General features: G+C 35.6%; 1 protein-coding gene across 1 annotated transcript; it reads left to right on the forward strand.

The window, feature by feature from the left end:
• Positions 1–1,430: 1,430 nt before the first annotated feature.
• LOC142984509 (uncharacterized) lies at positions 1,431–15,838 on the forward strand. Its single transcript, XM_076132189.1, has 13 exons — positions 1,431–1,613; positions 3,758–3,871; positions 4,415–4,498; positions 4,992–5,099; positions 5,449–5,546; positions 5,987–6,053; positions 6,566–6,668; positions 7,608–7,693; positions 8,558–8,740; positions 9,304–9,405; positions 9,925–10,012; positions 10,548–10,672; positions 11,313–15,838. Exons 1-13 carry the CDS (start codon positions 1,584–1,586, stop codon positions 11,418–11,420), a joined length of 1,296 nt encoding a protein of 431 aa, XP_075988304.1. The 5' UTR covers positions 1,431–1,583; the 3' UTR covers positions 11,421–15,838.
• Positions 15,839–17,002: the final 1,164 nt, after the last annotated feature.

A 17,002-nucleotide genomic window follows, 5' to 3' on the forward strand; every position in this document is an offset into this window, starting at 1 on the left:
AATGATAACATGACTGCACGTATGCCGCTTTAGTAAAGCACTATAAATACAGAATTCGAATCCCGACTCACGCACACTGTCTGTGTGTCCACTAAGTACCTACCTACACATTAAAAAAAAACTTTTTTACAAGGATAAAATATCCGCCATTTTTTTACCATTTTTTGGAGCATTAGACCCACATATTTATCTACATGCTTACCTATAAAGCGGTGTAGGTACTAAACTACATAGGTACCTAGTGCTCCTTCCTATATTTTTATCTAGATTTATATAAGACGCCCAGTTCAAGCACCGGTCTACAGTCATCTTTCAATAAACTGCATGTTCAATCTGGCTACGATTGGTTAAAGCCGGCAAAAATTCTAGTCTAATTTACTACCTACATAGGTAAGTACATAGCTACCTGAGTACATAAACTTTATTAATAAGTACCTATATGTACTTTAATTATAGTAAAAAGTAGGTAAACTCAAGATATTATATTTATTTATCAAAATACAAATCGATCTGCGCAGTAGCCACTGGAACTCAAATGATTCAATTCAATACTGTCTCATTAATTTATCATTGCGAGACGTTCAAGGTGCCTTGTTGAAGATGATTTATTACAAACTGACCGGGCAATCATTCCTGTTTAAGTGGGTGAAAGATTATTTCGAGAACTTTCAATTTATTAAAGCATTCAACAAAACAAACATTCATAATAATTTATCGCTTCAATAACAACAAAGTATTTATACTGATTTGTATTTTTAGCATAGAAAGAGACAAAAGACGTCGGTTCGGTCGGTCGGTGTGCAAGAGTAAAAGAGAAGGCTATATACAGTTGTTGTAAGATGTCGTTCCTTTCATGTTTTGTATTATACGTAAGTGGCACTGGAACGCTGCCAGTGTTGCTACGTAATTATTCTGCAGTAAAATCGGGTTCTTTTTGCAGTGCTGACTGAACCGCTAACGTGGTGTTTATTTTACTTGTTTTGTTCTACTACCGACAAGAACTCATGTTATTTAAATTTAATAATCCTCGACAAATAATGGTAAGAGGTTATTGGATTTTAACTTTAAACAAGCAAAGATCAAAGAATAAATTATTTATCGTTTTCTAAAACTACAAAAAACTATATAATGTATTGATGTTACAACATTATAATAAATTATCACTGTATCCATGAATTTACTGAATATTTATCAAATAAATAAATATCTTCAATCAACAGAAAATCTATTTTTAAACAATGTAAGTTGTAATAGTGCTTAAAAGTGCAATGTTCGTCAAAAATCAATACAATGCATTCTCAAGGTGAGCTGCACTGAGTTAAATCTGGGAATGTTGTTCCTTTGTCTGCCGTTCAATAATGCATTACTCATACACAAAGCAATTAAATAGATAATAGTGGGAAAATACAAATAAAGTCTAGTAACCCAGTCCGCAGCTGGTGAAGGACGTCTGTGCTTGTCGTTCTGCGAAAAATCAAATAAAATTTTCCTCCATATTTGTTTTGTGGCGCTTCGCCCGCATTTTATTGAAAAATAAGTGTTCAAAATCGTACATTGTGGCTAAGGTAACGCCTTACCCGAGTATGAGTTATTCCGGAAGGAATAAATTCGAGGTAAGTTCCAATCGATATAAATGTCATTATTTGTGTTTTCGTTTTGATAAAAACAGCTGACTAGGGTGTTTCGAGCCCATTTCTTTGTCTCCGATGTCCCTTCGCACATTTTGTCGTAATAAACTTGCATTTTCAACGGAAATAACTCCTTATTTTGTTTTATAACATCTGTGGGAGTAGCATTCTATTTTTGAACAACATAAATAAAGTTTCGTTGCACGTAATATTACGAATATACATTTTTTATGTCGCATTTATTTTATGTATGTTTTTATAATTTAATCGCATGCGGTAGTGTGTATTCGTGTTTTCCTTTGTTAGGTCAGTGTAAATGACCTCAAACGCGCGGCCAGTCAACCCGTCAATTGCTTTATACCGTTATTCCGATTGTTTTTGTTAATTTTATAACTTTTTTTAATGATGCACCTGTTTTTAGGACTTTTAAGGATAATACCTTTGTCTATTTCTAAAATGGCGGGCTTAACAAATAGAAATAAGTCATTAGATGTATTAAATAACACGATAATGTATTTTTATCGCGTAAAAATATTTATTTTGTCGTGAAAATGCGCAGTTTTTTTTTGTTTGTTTACATGCCGATTGTTGAATCATAATTTGTTTATCTAATTGATTAAAATGAGGTGATTATGTTTAGAGTAGTAACTTTATCTCTCATTGTCTATGTGTTGAGTAATAATAAAAATCTGAGATTAATACTTTTATTGTGATTTTTCAACAATCGTGTTATTTTTCCTTGTCTAAATCTATTTATATTTAACTAACGAAATGTGAGTCAGAGAACAATCACTGAATTATTCATTGACAGTGGCATTTTATGATACAAACAATCTGACTATTTATAAGTAAAAATAGGTTTGATTTGCATATTTTTAAAACTGTATTACTGATTAGGTACGAAATTGAGACCATAACATCTGCTAGTTCTGCTAGTTAGTTAGCAGTCTTACCAAGGGTATCATGTTATAACACAGGTAACTGTGTTGTGGAGGTCAGATAGGCAGTAGCTCCATGTAAAACACTGGTATTCAGCTGCATCCGGTGAGACTGGAAGCCGACTACTACACAGTTGAAAGAAAGGCTAGGATCAACTAGGATGTTGATGACTACAGAATGTGGACAGAATATATTTATTATACAAATTAGCAAAAACTAAAATATATTATATAGTACAAAAATAATCCTTATTAATATTTATAAAGTATTTTAAAATATACTCACCTACTTATTACCAGTTTAAAGTTATTTATAAATTATACAGTACATTGCATACTAAACTTCTTTCTAAAAGATTTAAAATGGCTACTTATATTACACTAATGGAGTATATTATCTCTATGTATATGTTGTTATTTACTACATAACTAAAGTGACTCCACTCACATACATACATAAAATCATAACTTCTCATAGTGCTTTACAGAACACCATTACATACATCTATTATTAGCTAAAATTAGGAATGACAGGGCTAAATAAATAAATAAATAAATATAAATATTTTTGGACAACTCACACAACAGTCATCTGATTCCAAACTAAGCAAAGCTTGTACTATGGTAACCAGACAACTGATAAACATACTTATATACTTCTAAATACATACTTATATAGATAAATTAACATCCAGGCTCAGAACAAATACTCGTGCTCATCACACTATAAAAAATATTAATAAAATATGTTTATGAAGAAACAAATTCTATCTTTACCTATCTCTATGTGAAATATCATTAAAATTGGTACAGTGGTTATAGCTATGAAAGTAACAAACGGACATTTTTTTGTATTTATAATTGTATGTATTTTGTACAGTTATTTATTTATTAACTAGTGGACTCTTTGTCTAAGTATAGTATAATTTTATCCCCTTGGTACTTCCGTGGGAATTACGATCCTATCGATCCCATACAAACCTTGCCAAGGGAGTTACAAACATAATAAAAAATCAAACTCAGTTTTGTTGTTCAAATGTTATACACATACATTTATTTTTACTTATATAGATTAAATAAATAAATATCATTAATTTCCCACTGCTAGGCAAGGGTCTTAGGCCTTGAGTCCACCACACTGGCCAGGTGCAAGTAGACTTTTATATTAATTATGTGTTATGTATGTTTCAGATCGCTCGTTTCTCGGGCGAGGATGAGAACCACATCAACAAGAAGCTGCCCAAGGAGCTGATCCTGAGGATACTGTCCTACCTCGATGTAGTCTCACTATGTAGATGTGCACAGGTATGTAATATTTTGTATGTAACTAATAACAATGTATTTTCAAGACAAATATAAATAAATATCATTGGACAACTCACACAGGGTCATTTGATTCTAAACTAAGCAGAGCTTGTACTTCTTCTTCTTATCTTATGGTTAGTGGTCAACCTAGTGTCAAAGTTTTTCAAGCCGCCTGAAGACCTTGTTAGCTTGTATAAACATACTTCTTCTAAATACATACTTATATAGATAATATTGACAACCAGGCTCAGAACAAATACTCGTGCTCATCATACATAGCTGTGTCCTGGGTGAGATTCGAACCCACCATACGCAGCACTACGGTTGTTGCGGCGAGGTGACCGCTTAAACCACTGCGCCAAACGTGCAGTTAAAATATTAGATGAAGATACTTTGATTGCATAACTGTTACAATTACCTAATTGATGTTGTAATTAATGGTGTTACAGTTAATTGGTGGTTTATCAACAGTTTATCCATAGCAGATGTGCAATTTTTTATAACGTATAACTAATAATATTATTATATTGTGTAATGTTTCAGGTATCAAAACTATGGAACATACTGGCCCTGGACGGCTCCAACTGGCAGAGGATAGACTTGTTCGAGTTTCAGAGAGATGTAGAAGTAAGTATAAACTAATTAAATAACAGAACTAAAAAAATGATGAAAAGCTACTAAAAGACTTGACTTGGCTTTCGTGGCATAGGTTAAGGTGATCTACATGTTGCTACCACTGTGCGTGAGGGTCGTGGGTTTCGATTCCCACTTGAAACTAGTATTTGAATAAAAGTGTGATACACAAATTAAGTAGTACTCTGTGCCTGTGTCTTGTATAAAAAAAATAATTTTGCTTGCAAACTCGCTCGCATGTCGCTAGGAATCTTCTGCAAAAGCAACCTGCATAAGGGGTACGGCTCCCGGGCCGAGTAATGTGTCTTTTCTTTTGAATTTTTCAATTCAATCACATAAATTTTATAAATTAAATATAATGTGGAAATATGCTTGCCCACTGTCACTTGGGACTAACAAATATCAAAACATAGATGTATTTCATACACATACATGTTATATTTACAACAAGAAGTAATTATAATATTTATGTTGTCTTTGTTTCTAGGGTCCAGTGATAGAGAACCTATCTCAGCGATGTGGGGGATTTCTCAGACAGCTGTCGTTAAGGGGGTGCGAGAGTATAGGGGATGGCTCCATCAAAACATTAGCACAGGTAAGAACTAACCTTATTCCACAGGTGCAATTTAACTAGATTTTATTGTATGCATAGTGGTTTACACTAGGTCAAAATTGTTTGAGCCCATCATAACATGTTACACTTTGGTGAGACTGGTTTTCAGACTTTCACCATTTGTTTCCGCGCTTATGTGTCACTAACTTCCTATCCCATAATGTGTGAATCCAGGTTATAAGCTATCAGTTTACCAAAATTCATTAAAATCCGTCCAGTAGCTTTTTCGTTAAAGAGTAACAAACATTCATACATCCACCATATTTACAAACCTTCGTATTGTAATATTAGTATGTGTTATTATTTAATATTTATTTTACATTGTTTTCAGTCATGTCAGAACATAGAAGATTTAAATTTGAACAAATGCAAGAAAATCACTGATCAGTCGTGTCAAGCGCTCGGCAGAAAGTGCAGTAAATTACAGAGGTAATTTATTCATTTTATGTAAAAATATTTACCGTAGTCCATATATATGCATCTGGTCTTTATGGTGATAAACTACCGTCCTATACGCCCGAAGGTGCAGACAGAAGGCGACAGACGCGTATGAAATTAACCCGCATTTCGATATTAACAATTTTGGTCCCATGTAATAGGAGGCGAGCATATTGCAACTTACCGGGCACGTTACCAAGCTCCGGGCTACTAAGGGCTTAAGAAATATTCTAAATTAAATAAGAAAAGACCAATTGCACTTCGCCCGAATCAAGACGCAGGAATCGAACAAGAAACCTCGTGCAGTCGTTTACATTGCCAACCGCCACAAAGAAACTCAATATTCTTATTATAAAAGCGTTCTGATATAATAGCAATAAATACAAATAATTATGTTGTGACAATATCTACAGACTTTCATGTATTTTCAGGATAAACTTGGACTCATGTCCCAGTATAACAGATATATCACTGAAGGCCTTATCAGACGGATGTCCAGTAAGTACCATATTACACTTTATTTGTATTATCAAAATAAAAGAAAAATAATTAATTCTCATACATTTTGGCAGTACGAAGTTTGATTCTTCGTTTTCATGTATTTCTATTAACAACTAGCGGACTGGTCAGTCTTCGTCCAGCTAATTCCGACTCGAGGTAATTTTGATCCCATGGATCCCATACAAACCTTGTCCCGACAATTACTAACTTATTAAAAAATAATTATCCAATTCATTTAAGTTGTTCAAAAGTTATGAAAGTACATACTTTTGGCTAATTCGTTTTTATTTATTTAAATTAGAGTTTTTCAAAATAGTATTTTTTAATTTTATTTATATATTTTCATTTAATTTTAATACATAGGTACTTCATTATTGTTATTTTTAAATTCATGAAATGAAAACTGAAAAATAATGTATAAGGTAGGTATTTATTGTTTGATATCTATATCTATTTTTATAAATCAAATCTAAATGAATAAATAAATACCTATTTACTTTTATTTCCAGCTCCTAACCCACATAAACGTAAGTTGGTGTCAGTCGATCACGGAGAACGGTGTGGAAGCACTCGCGAGGGGATGTCCTAAACTAAGAAGTTTTATATGTAGAGGTAAGAAACTATTATCTCTACTAATACTAATATTATAATACTAATATTATAAAGCTGAAGAGTTTGTTTGTTTGAACGCGCTAATCTCAGGAACTACTGGTCCGATTTGAAAAATGATTTCAGTGTTAGATAGCCCATTTATCGAGGAAGGCTATAGGCTATCATCACACTACAAAAACGGGGAAAATTATAATTCTCTTATGTGACGCAAGCAAAGTTGCGCAGGTCAGCTAGTCTATACTAATATTATGAAGCTGAAGAGTTTGTTTGTTTGTTTGAACGCGCTAATCTCAGGAACTACTGGTCCGATTTGTAAAATTGTTTCAGTGTTAGATAGTCCATTTATCGAAGAAGGCTATAGGCTATATATCATCACGCTACGACCTATAGGAGCGGAGTGGCAATAAAAAATGTTACAAGAACAGGGAAAATTTTGATCCATTCTCTCTTATGTGAAGCAAAGCGAAGTTGCGCGGGTTTGCTAGTAAATTATAATACTAGCTTCTACCCGCGTCTTTACTTTCCAGCTACAGTCCTATTATACTCTGTCTATTATATTATCAGTCTTTTGACAGCTCACGCTCATAAAGTTTTGTATTGCTGACGTGAAAATGTCATACAAATAATATTAGTAGTTCATGGACGGGTACCGCCCACTTAGTGATGTGTCACACATAGTTATTACTAGAATTGTGCCACCGTAAATGTGGGTCCCGGCTTGTAATTCAAAGATCTTTGATAGTCGTTAACAGTAGTCAGAAGCTTGAAAGTCTGACAACCAGTCTTACTAAGTATCGTGTTATAAGCCAGGTATCTGTGTTGTGGAGGTCAGATAGACAGTCGCTGCATGTAAAACACTGGTATTCAGCTGCATCCGGTGAGACTAGAAGCCGACTCCAACATAGTACGAGCTTATTTTTAATATATTTTTTATTGCAGGTTGTAAAAACGTGAACGACAGAGCGGTATCATCATTAGCTATACATTGTCCAGACTTAGAAGTACTCAATGTACAGGGCTGTGATGTAAGTATATAAATAGTTACTATTTTAACCTACTTAAAATAATGAGGGGGTTCTCAATAATTAATAATTTTCGGGAAGGGTTAAAATTATTTTTATTATATTTTTTTTATTGAATCCTCCAATTTTTTTTAGTAAATATCGTTGACTGCTACTGAGCCTTCGGATTCGAATTCGTACTGAAGCAAAAAGTATTTCACATTATTTTTTCAAGAAATTCTAAATAATTGTTTTGAAGAGTAGTTTATTATAGGATTTAGTCTTTTAGTCCATCTAAATGTTACATTTTTAGGCCTTAGTTTGCGATTATTAGAGAACGAAATTTAGGGCCAGGTATTCTATTGACCCTCATGCACTTTAAAAATACAACATTGCGTCCTCTAAAAAAGCAACTCCGTGGCGATGTGGTTTAGGATGCCGCTGCCGTTGCGTCGGGAGGTCGTGGGTTCCATTTCCACGCGGAACAATTATTTGTGCAATCCACAAATAATTGTTTCGGGTCTGGTTGTACTTTGTGTCCGTTGTTTGTATGTTTGTAAAAGTCCCCGCGACACGAAAGCAGTTCTTAGTGCGGGAGTTGTCTTAAAAAAAACTGTTTTTAAATAAGTATTATTATTATATTATTTAACTGCACGTTTGGCGCAGTGGTTTAATACCCGGGACAAATATTTGTGTGATGAGCACGAGTATCTGTTCTGAGCCTGGATGTTAATTTATCTATATAAGTATGTATTTAGAAGTATATAAGTATGTTTATCAGTTGTCTGGTTACCATAGTACAAGCTGTGCTTAGTTTGGAATCAAATGACCGTGTGTGGGTTATCCAAATTTTTTTTATTCTTATTTCTTTCTTCTTTTTTTTCCCAGACGCTGACAGACGACTCAATATCCAAGCTCGGCGGCGGCATGCGTCGGCTCTGCGTGTCGGGCTGCTCGCGCCTCACGGACGGCAGCCTGGCGTCGCTGGCGCAGCGCTGCCCCGACCTGGTCACCCTGGAGCTGGCGCAGTGCACCATGCTCACTGACGCTGGCTTCCAGGCGCTCGCCAGGGTGGGTAACAGTTTTTAAACCGGGAATGAAACTTGATACTTTATCACTAACGATCTATTACATTAAATCTATGCTGAAAAACTATTTTTTTATTTTTTTCTAAGTGAGATTCGAACCTGGTACCTCAAGTTCAAATGGCCACAGAGTCCATACTGAAAAATTTGCAATATTTTTTTGAAACTGCAATTTTTTATATCCCTTGGCGAAAAAGAAGACACATTTTTTTGTTAATTAGCGTTTCGCTTGTGGCTTTGCCTGCATTATATTTCTCTTCCTTCAAGGTGGAATTACCACAAATCCTCTCTTAGTGCTCCTCTACACTTCCTAAGGAATCTTCATAGCAAATTTCAAGTTTCTACGCTCAGTAGTTTCGACTGTGCGTTGTCCATCAGTCAGTCAGTAACGGAAAATCAAAATCAAAACATTTATTAATTTATGTCAAATATTAACACTTATGATAGTCGTTACAATTACTGAATCTACCACTAGCTCGGAAAGTGTACAGCCTTATGAGAAGAGCTAGGAAGAGTTTTATATTAAAGATTGTTTATTGTTTTTCACAGAGTTGCAGAATGCTGGAGCGTATGGACTTAGAAGAGTGTGTGTTGATCACTGACACCACGCTCGTACACTTATCCATGGGATGTCCACGCCTCGAGAAATTGGTGAGAACTAAATACAGTTGCTTATGATGTTACATAATATATCTAGTGCTGGGTGGCTGTAGCGCGGTCGGTAGTGCATGTGACTGCCGCGCACGAGGTCTCGGGTTCGAATGAATCGGGCCAACAAGTCTTCTGGGATTTTCTGTTAAGAATTTTTCAGAGATTGCCCAGAGTCAAAAAGTTGAGGTCATAGACCTCCGTGTCTCAGATAGCACGTAAAGCCGTCGGTCCTGCGCCTGACCTCTCACTGGTCGTGTCGGTTATCCGTCCCACCGCACTATGAGAGTGAAGGAATAGAGAGTGTACCTGTGTATTGTGTACACACTTGGACACTGTAAACAAGGTCCAGCAAAGATGGTCAGTTTCGATGAAACTGACCGCCGTAGCTGTTATTAAAATTTTACAAACCCTTCACATTTTCAAGACATGAAAAGTATCCCAAAATATGTCTGTACCTTTCTTTTAAATTATCATTAGCATGTTTGTTTATGACCAATAACAATTATATTTTATTTCCAGACGTTATCTCACTGCGAGTTAATAACAGACTATGGTATCAAGCAGTTATCTATGTCTCCGTGCGCCGCTGAACATCTTACTGTACTGGGTAAGTCAATCAATATCAATCATCAATCAATTTATATAAAACTCTTCCGTTACTGACCGTCTGATGCACAACGCACAGTCGAAACTACTGAGCGTACAAACTTTATATTTGCTATGAAGATTCCTTAGCAAGTGTAGAGGAGCACTAAGAGAGGACTTTTGGAAATTCCCTTCCGAAGGGAGTGATACTAGTTTTATATGTATAGATATACATAAATTGTGTAAAATCAATAAAATCATATAAAAGTCTTGATAAAATTGAATTTTTCTTACTGATTTCCCTAACACTGCATCTGGGCTTATGTAGTGTATCCAACTGCTGATTGTTAGGCTTCGGGTTTGAATCCAGGGTCATGCAAAATATTATTTGGTCTTGTCCAAATTATAATAGCTCTAAATTTGGACTTAACGTGTCCGGTATATGGCATTAGGTTCGACCACTATTACATGGGACTAACATTGTTAATAGCGAAACTCTATCCTACACCTTAGGCTATAAAAGGCATGATACTATATATCATATTTCTGTCCCACAGGTCTAGACAACTGTCCCCTAGTGACGGACGGAGCGCTGGAGCACTTGATATCTTGTCACAATCTACAGCTGATAGAACTCTACGACTGTCAGATGGTCAGCCGAAACGCTATCAGGAAACTGAGGGTATGTAGGTACCTTATACACGCCCATAGCCAGTTGCGCTCACTGGTGAAACGATCTGTAGGTTAAGCACCTTGGCGCGGTCATTCCATAGATGGGCCGCATAGTGGTATTTGAACTGGGCATCTCTGTGCTTCGGGGGCACGTAATAAGTCGGTCCCGGCTGTTATCAATTAAGATGACAGTCGTTAAACTTCATTGGTCATGTCAATCACATCGTCAGTCATGTCAGTCACATCATCAGTCATGTCAGTCAAATCATCAGTAATGTCAGTCACATCATCAGTCATGTCAATCACATCATCAGTCATGTCAGTCACATCATCAGTCATGTCAGTCACATCATCAGTCATGTCAGTCACGTCATCAGTCATGTCAGTCACGTCATCAGTCATGTCAGTCACATCATCAGTCATGTGAGTCACATCATCAGTCATGTCAGTCACATCATCGGTCATGTCAGTCACATCATCGGTCATGTCAGTCACATCATCAGTCATGTCAGTCACATCATCAGTCATGTCAGTCACATCATCTAAATGCTAAAGTCCCCGCGACACAAGAGCAATACTTAGTGCGTGAGTTGTCTTTTAAAAAACAAAAAAAAAACTTTATTATAATTTATTTTCTTTTATGTTTGCAGAACCACCTACCCAACATCCGAGTCCACGCATATTTCGCGCCCGTGACTCCGCCCGCGGGCGGCGCCGGCGCCCGGCCTCGCTACTGCCGCTGTTGCAACATCATATGAAACCGATAGTGCTCCACCCACCACGGCCTGGCGCATATGCACACACCATGCATCATGCAGTCATGCTCGGTGGGAATGAGTTTTGCTATCGAGAACTCGTGGTAGTGGTCTTGTGAAGTGTGAATTCGACTCGTGGTTAAGTGAGTTTACGATCGAAGTGATGTGTAATCGAGAAGTGAGTTACGGTTACGATCGAGAAAGTGTCTTGAAGTAGGAAGATCGAAGTGGTTATGTGAGTATGACCAAATGCTTATTTTGCTGATCGAAATTGACTTTTGTATATAAATTCGAAAACCCTTAGTAACGACAGTTTAAAATCGAGTTTCTGAAGTGGTTACATGAAAAGGTAACTGGTAGTTAACTAACTAAACATGAATTCAGAAATATACGGAACCGAATTTTTGTTTGACTAAGGAAATCATATTATATTTATGCTATTTTAAACATAAATTGGGACATTTCGTTTGATTTGAAATATTTTGTATGCATGAAAAATTCATATGAAATCGGAGTCTTTATTTCGCATTTAAATAAACATTATATACAGTTATAAAATTAATTTGACATCAGCCCGTGACAACAGTCGATGTAATTCGATCGAAACGTCGGGTAAACAAATAAGGTATCCTAACCTTTAATTTTCAATCGCGTTTAAGACCCGTTGCATTAATATAAGGACTATGTTTGAAATCAAACGTCTGCTAAAATCGCCGACAATGTCACCGTTCTCGACGTCGGCGAAAATTTCTAAAACAATCTTTTCGGTGACATGTAGACTACCTATGAAATAAATCGCCGTCGTTATGCCGCCTACATGCTTAGGCCGGTCGGCGACCGTATGTATGCTAAGTAACCATTGGAAGAAAGGTCGTAAGTCAAATGTGAAGATATTTCGAAGTGGGGTCCATGTAAATAAAAGTATTTTTGAAAAATAATGGGTATATGCATAGTAGATTATTGACTAATAAAAAAAATTGCTGGATTATTTTTAAATAATTTGACGTTTTGAATTTATTTGGGTACCCAGTTCGATTTCCAATCCGTGTTATATACTAGTCTCTGTTTTAAAGTAGTTTTGTAGCAGTGTTTTAAATATTAAACAGGTTTGATTTCTGAGTCAGAAAAGATAAAAAAATACCTTATCATTTCTGGTATTCATCACTTGTTATTGTTCAGGAATCAAATCTACTACAACTGCGAATGCTACTATTGCCTACTGTGTCAACAAATTTTGACTAGTCATGTATGAAAATCGAAGTGACAACATCCAATCAAACAATAGCATTTCAACCACTGAACTCACCCCCGGTTTCTAAGGCACATTTAGCGGTAGTTTATCTATTCAATAGCGTTTAAACTTATATAAACAGTTTGAATAGATAAACTACCGCTAAATGTACCTCAGAAAACGGACATTAAATATGCATATACCCAAAAATATCGAAATAAAAAAACTGTGTTCTATTCTATCAACTAAAAGTATATAAATATATATATAAAAAGTGTATATAATGTAGTGTATAACTGCTTTAATAACGAATTATTGTATGAATGCTTCCGTTAGTTGACTGGCTGATTTTATGCTGCGCAAACAGTTTGTGGCAAAATGTATGCTGACTTGTTAATGGCGCTGGTTTTTTATCAGTAGTGTAATGAATGGGATTTGAACCTGAAACTTCTCCATTGTAAATCAGATAGATTTACTACTGGGCTATTAATTCATATTTCAAGCCGCCTGAGGGCTTCTGACTTGACTTAACAACCGATATCTTATTATACAAGAAATAAAACGTCATTTACCGTGCCCCCTGAAGGAATAATACTTACAAAGTTGCTATAAAAGTCGGCGGCAGACAGCAAACAGTTAGCCACAAACTCTTTGCCCAGCAAAAACTCCGCCTTGTTTCGGTGTAGTACACGGATTTATTATTATATAATAATAATTAATATTATATTGAAAAGTGATTCAATAGTACATAAGTATTTCAAATATATAGACGAAGAAAATAATAAATATATAAATAACCACGAAACTGCTTTTAATGTATTGTGTATTTTTGTATTGGTAATACAATTTGTATTGGGTTTGATTTGCAAGACTGCTGATAGCACGGGTTTGATTCCCAGCTTGGATGAACACAAAAGTCTTAAAGAGCAAAAGTTTTAAATTGTGGTCACTAGATGGCGTTAAAGTCATATTAGGATTGCTTTCGAAAAAAAAAATCTGACAGAGGAATCGAACCTAGGTACTTAAGATCAGCAATCTTGCTTTCATTCGAGAATACAAAACTTATGTATTTATCAATACAAAAATATGATGTATTTAGCTACGAAAAGAAATTGTATCATACAATATAATTTTGCTAAAAGAAATATTTATTAAGATACTGTCTCCATAGAAAATCGGAAATCATTATGACTTTCTTTATAAGATATAAGCAGAGAATATCTATCAATGTATTAAAGTAAATGTAAAAAATGGTCTCTAAATATTAGTTTAGTTTATCGTCGTTAGATGGTGTTATTAATAGTTTGTTTCGTAATGATAAAAAGCATTTATATTCCTAAAATGTTTCATAACTTTCATTATGGTAACGCCCTAAAGTTTCGTTTCCTACCAAAGTGAAATTAATTATATTTATGTATTAGTGACTAGCTGACCCGCGCAACTTCGCTTGCGTCACATAAGAAAGAATGGGATATAATTTTTCCCGTTTTCGTTACATACATTTTTTACTGGTACTCTGCTCCCATTGGTCGTAGCGTGATGGTATATAGCCTATAGCCTTCCTCAATAAATAGGCTATCCAACAGTAAAATATTTTTTCAATTCGCACCAGTAGTTTGTGAGATTAGCGCGTTCAAACAAACACAAACTCTTCAGCTTTATAATATTAGTATTAGTATAAATAGTGATGAGATATTTCAATGGAGACAGTATTTTAAATGCACAGCAAAACGATGTCCTTACAATAATATCTAATTAGCCATTTAATTCATGTTTAATTTAAAATGGCCGGGTTTGAATGACTGTACGGACAAATGACATGAGGTTTGAGTCCCGATTTAATCAATTTTAATTGATATAAGTTTGGTTTGTAACTTCATGCCAGTTATATACAAAGGGCTAGGCAGAGGTGTATAAAAATACTTACTTTTAGCGATTTCAAATGTTAGCCCCATGTAATACCTGTTGCTATATACCGGATACATCTACTAATATAAATATTTTTAACAAAAATACCAGTAAAGCTAATCGCACTTTACCTAACTCAGGAATAGAACCTGGGATCTCGCGGTTCATAGTCACATACACTATTTGAATCGCAGAGGTAAGGAAAGTAATTGTATATGGCAAGACTGCCTCCATGGCACAGTGGTTTAGGTCGCCACGCCGCAACCGTTGCGACAGGAGGTCGTGGGTTCGATTCTCACACGGAACAATGTTTTGTGCGATCCTCAAATTGTTTCGAGTCTGGTTGTACTTTGTGTCCGTTGTTTATATGTTTGTAAAAGTGAAAAAGAGCAATACTTAGTGCGGGAGTTGTCTTTTATAAAAAAAACGTAATTGTATTTTCATATAACTCTGCTTAAACCTTTAGGTATAATATACGTGAAGTTATAAATTAATGTAAAGCAAGATTAATGTCATTTGTTCATGAAAAAGCTCCCATTAATGCAATAATAAGCATTTGTCGTTAAAATATTATCATTATTGGGACCTAAATGAAATGTTCTAATTGTTTGAATTCAGTGCTAAGATACTAATGCCCTCTGTCGGCGGTATCGGGAACTAACGCTGTTAGAAGTCCGTATTTGTAGATTGGTACTGAAAACACGATTTTAAAAACCTTTTTGAAATGCTAAAATATGTTTTTAAAGCTGTGTTTTATGTCGTATGGTTAGTGGTCAACCTAGTGTCAAAGTTGTTCAAGCCCGAAGACCTTTGACGTGGCTTAGCGACTGTTATCTTAATTGACAACTCGGACTGACTTTTACGTGCCCTCCAAAGCATGGAGACGCTCAGCTCAAATACCACTATAGGTTAAGCAACCTTTGGCGCGGTCATTCTATAGATGAGTGACCGCATTGTGGTATTTGAACTGAGCGTCTCCGTGTTTCGGAGGGCACGTAAAAAGTTGGTCCCGGTTGTTGTAAATTAAAATAACAGTCGTTAAGCCATGTCAAAGGCCTTTCGGGCGGCTTGAACAACTTTGACACTAGGTTGACCACTAACCGTACGATAGATAGATAGTGGGATAGTATCTTAGTACTTTATTTAAAGAAAAGGGGGGAAAGGTAATAATAATTACACTTGTGATTTAACATAGTATACATTGTATGTATTTTAATTAATATAGTTTTAGTGTGATTATTTTCACAATATTCTATTGAATAAAAAAATATTGTTTGTATTATTTTGACGTTTTATTTACAATCCTTTTTTACACTCACACATGGTCGTACATACATAAAATCACGCCTTTTTGCCATAGTGGTAGGCAGAGATCATTGAACGCCAATTGATACGATCCTTACAAACTTCCTTTATCATGATATCTAAAAGAAATATACAACCATGTGACTTCTTCATCACCTTTTACAGTGGGAAAATTTTCCCACGTGTCGTCCTCATCATCTTTTCCAGTCGGAAAATTCTACCATGTGACGTCTTCATCATGAAATCTACCCGGAAAATTCTACCATGTGACGACTTCATCATGAAATCAACCCGGAAAATTCTACCACGTGACGTCTTCATCATCTTTTCCAGTCGGAAAATTCTACCATGTGACGTCTTCATCATCTTTTCCAGTCGGAAAATTCTACCACGTAACGTCTTCATCTTGAAATCTACCCGGAAAATTCTACCATGTGACGTCTTCATCTTGAATTCTTCCGGAAAATTCTACCATGTGACGTCTTCATCTTGAAATCTACCCGGAAAATTCTACCATGTGACGTCTTCATCTTGAATTCTTCCGGAAAATTCTACCATGTGACGTCATCATCTTGAAATCTACCCGGAAAATTCTACCATGTGACGTCTTCATCTTGAATTCTCCCGGAAAATTCTACCATGTGAATTCTTCATCTTGAAATCTACCCGGAAAATTCTACCATGTGACTTCTTCATCTTGAAATCTACCAGGAAAATTCTACCATGTGACGTCTTCATCTTGAATTCTCCCGGAAAATTCTACCATGTGACGTCTTCATCTTGAATTCTCCCGGAAAATTCTACCATGTGACGTCTTCATCATTTTTCCAGTGGGAAAATTCTACCATGTGACGTCATCATCAAGAAATCTCCTTGGAAAATTCTACCAGGTGACGTCTTCATCATAGAATCGACCCGGAAAATTCTACCATGTGACGTCTTCATCTTGAATTCTCCCGGAAAATTCTACCATGTGACGTCTTCATCATTTTTCCAGTGGGAAAATTCTACCATGTGACGTCATCATCAAGAAATCTCCTTGGAAAATTCTACCAGGTGACGTCTTCATCATAGAATCGACCCGGAAAATTCTACTATGTGACGTCTTCATCTTGAATTCTCCCGGAAAATTCTACCATGT

The sequence above is a fragment of the Anticarsia gemmatalis genome, chromosome 27 (genome assembly GCF_050436995.1).
Source record: "Anticarsia gemmatalis isolate Benzon Research Colony breed Stoneville strain chromosome 27, ilAntGemm2 primary, whole genome shotgun sequence".
NCBI classification, from domain to species: domain Eukaryota; kingdom Metazoa; phylum Arthropoda; class Insecta; order Lepidoptera; family Erebidae; genus Anticarsia; species Anticarsia gemmatalis.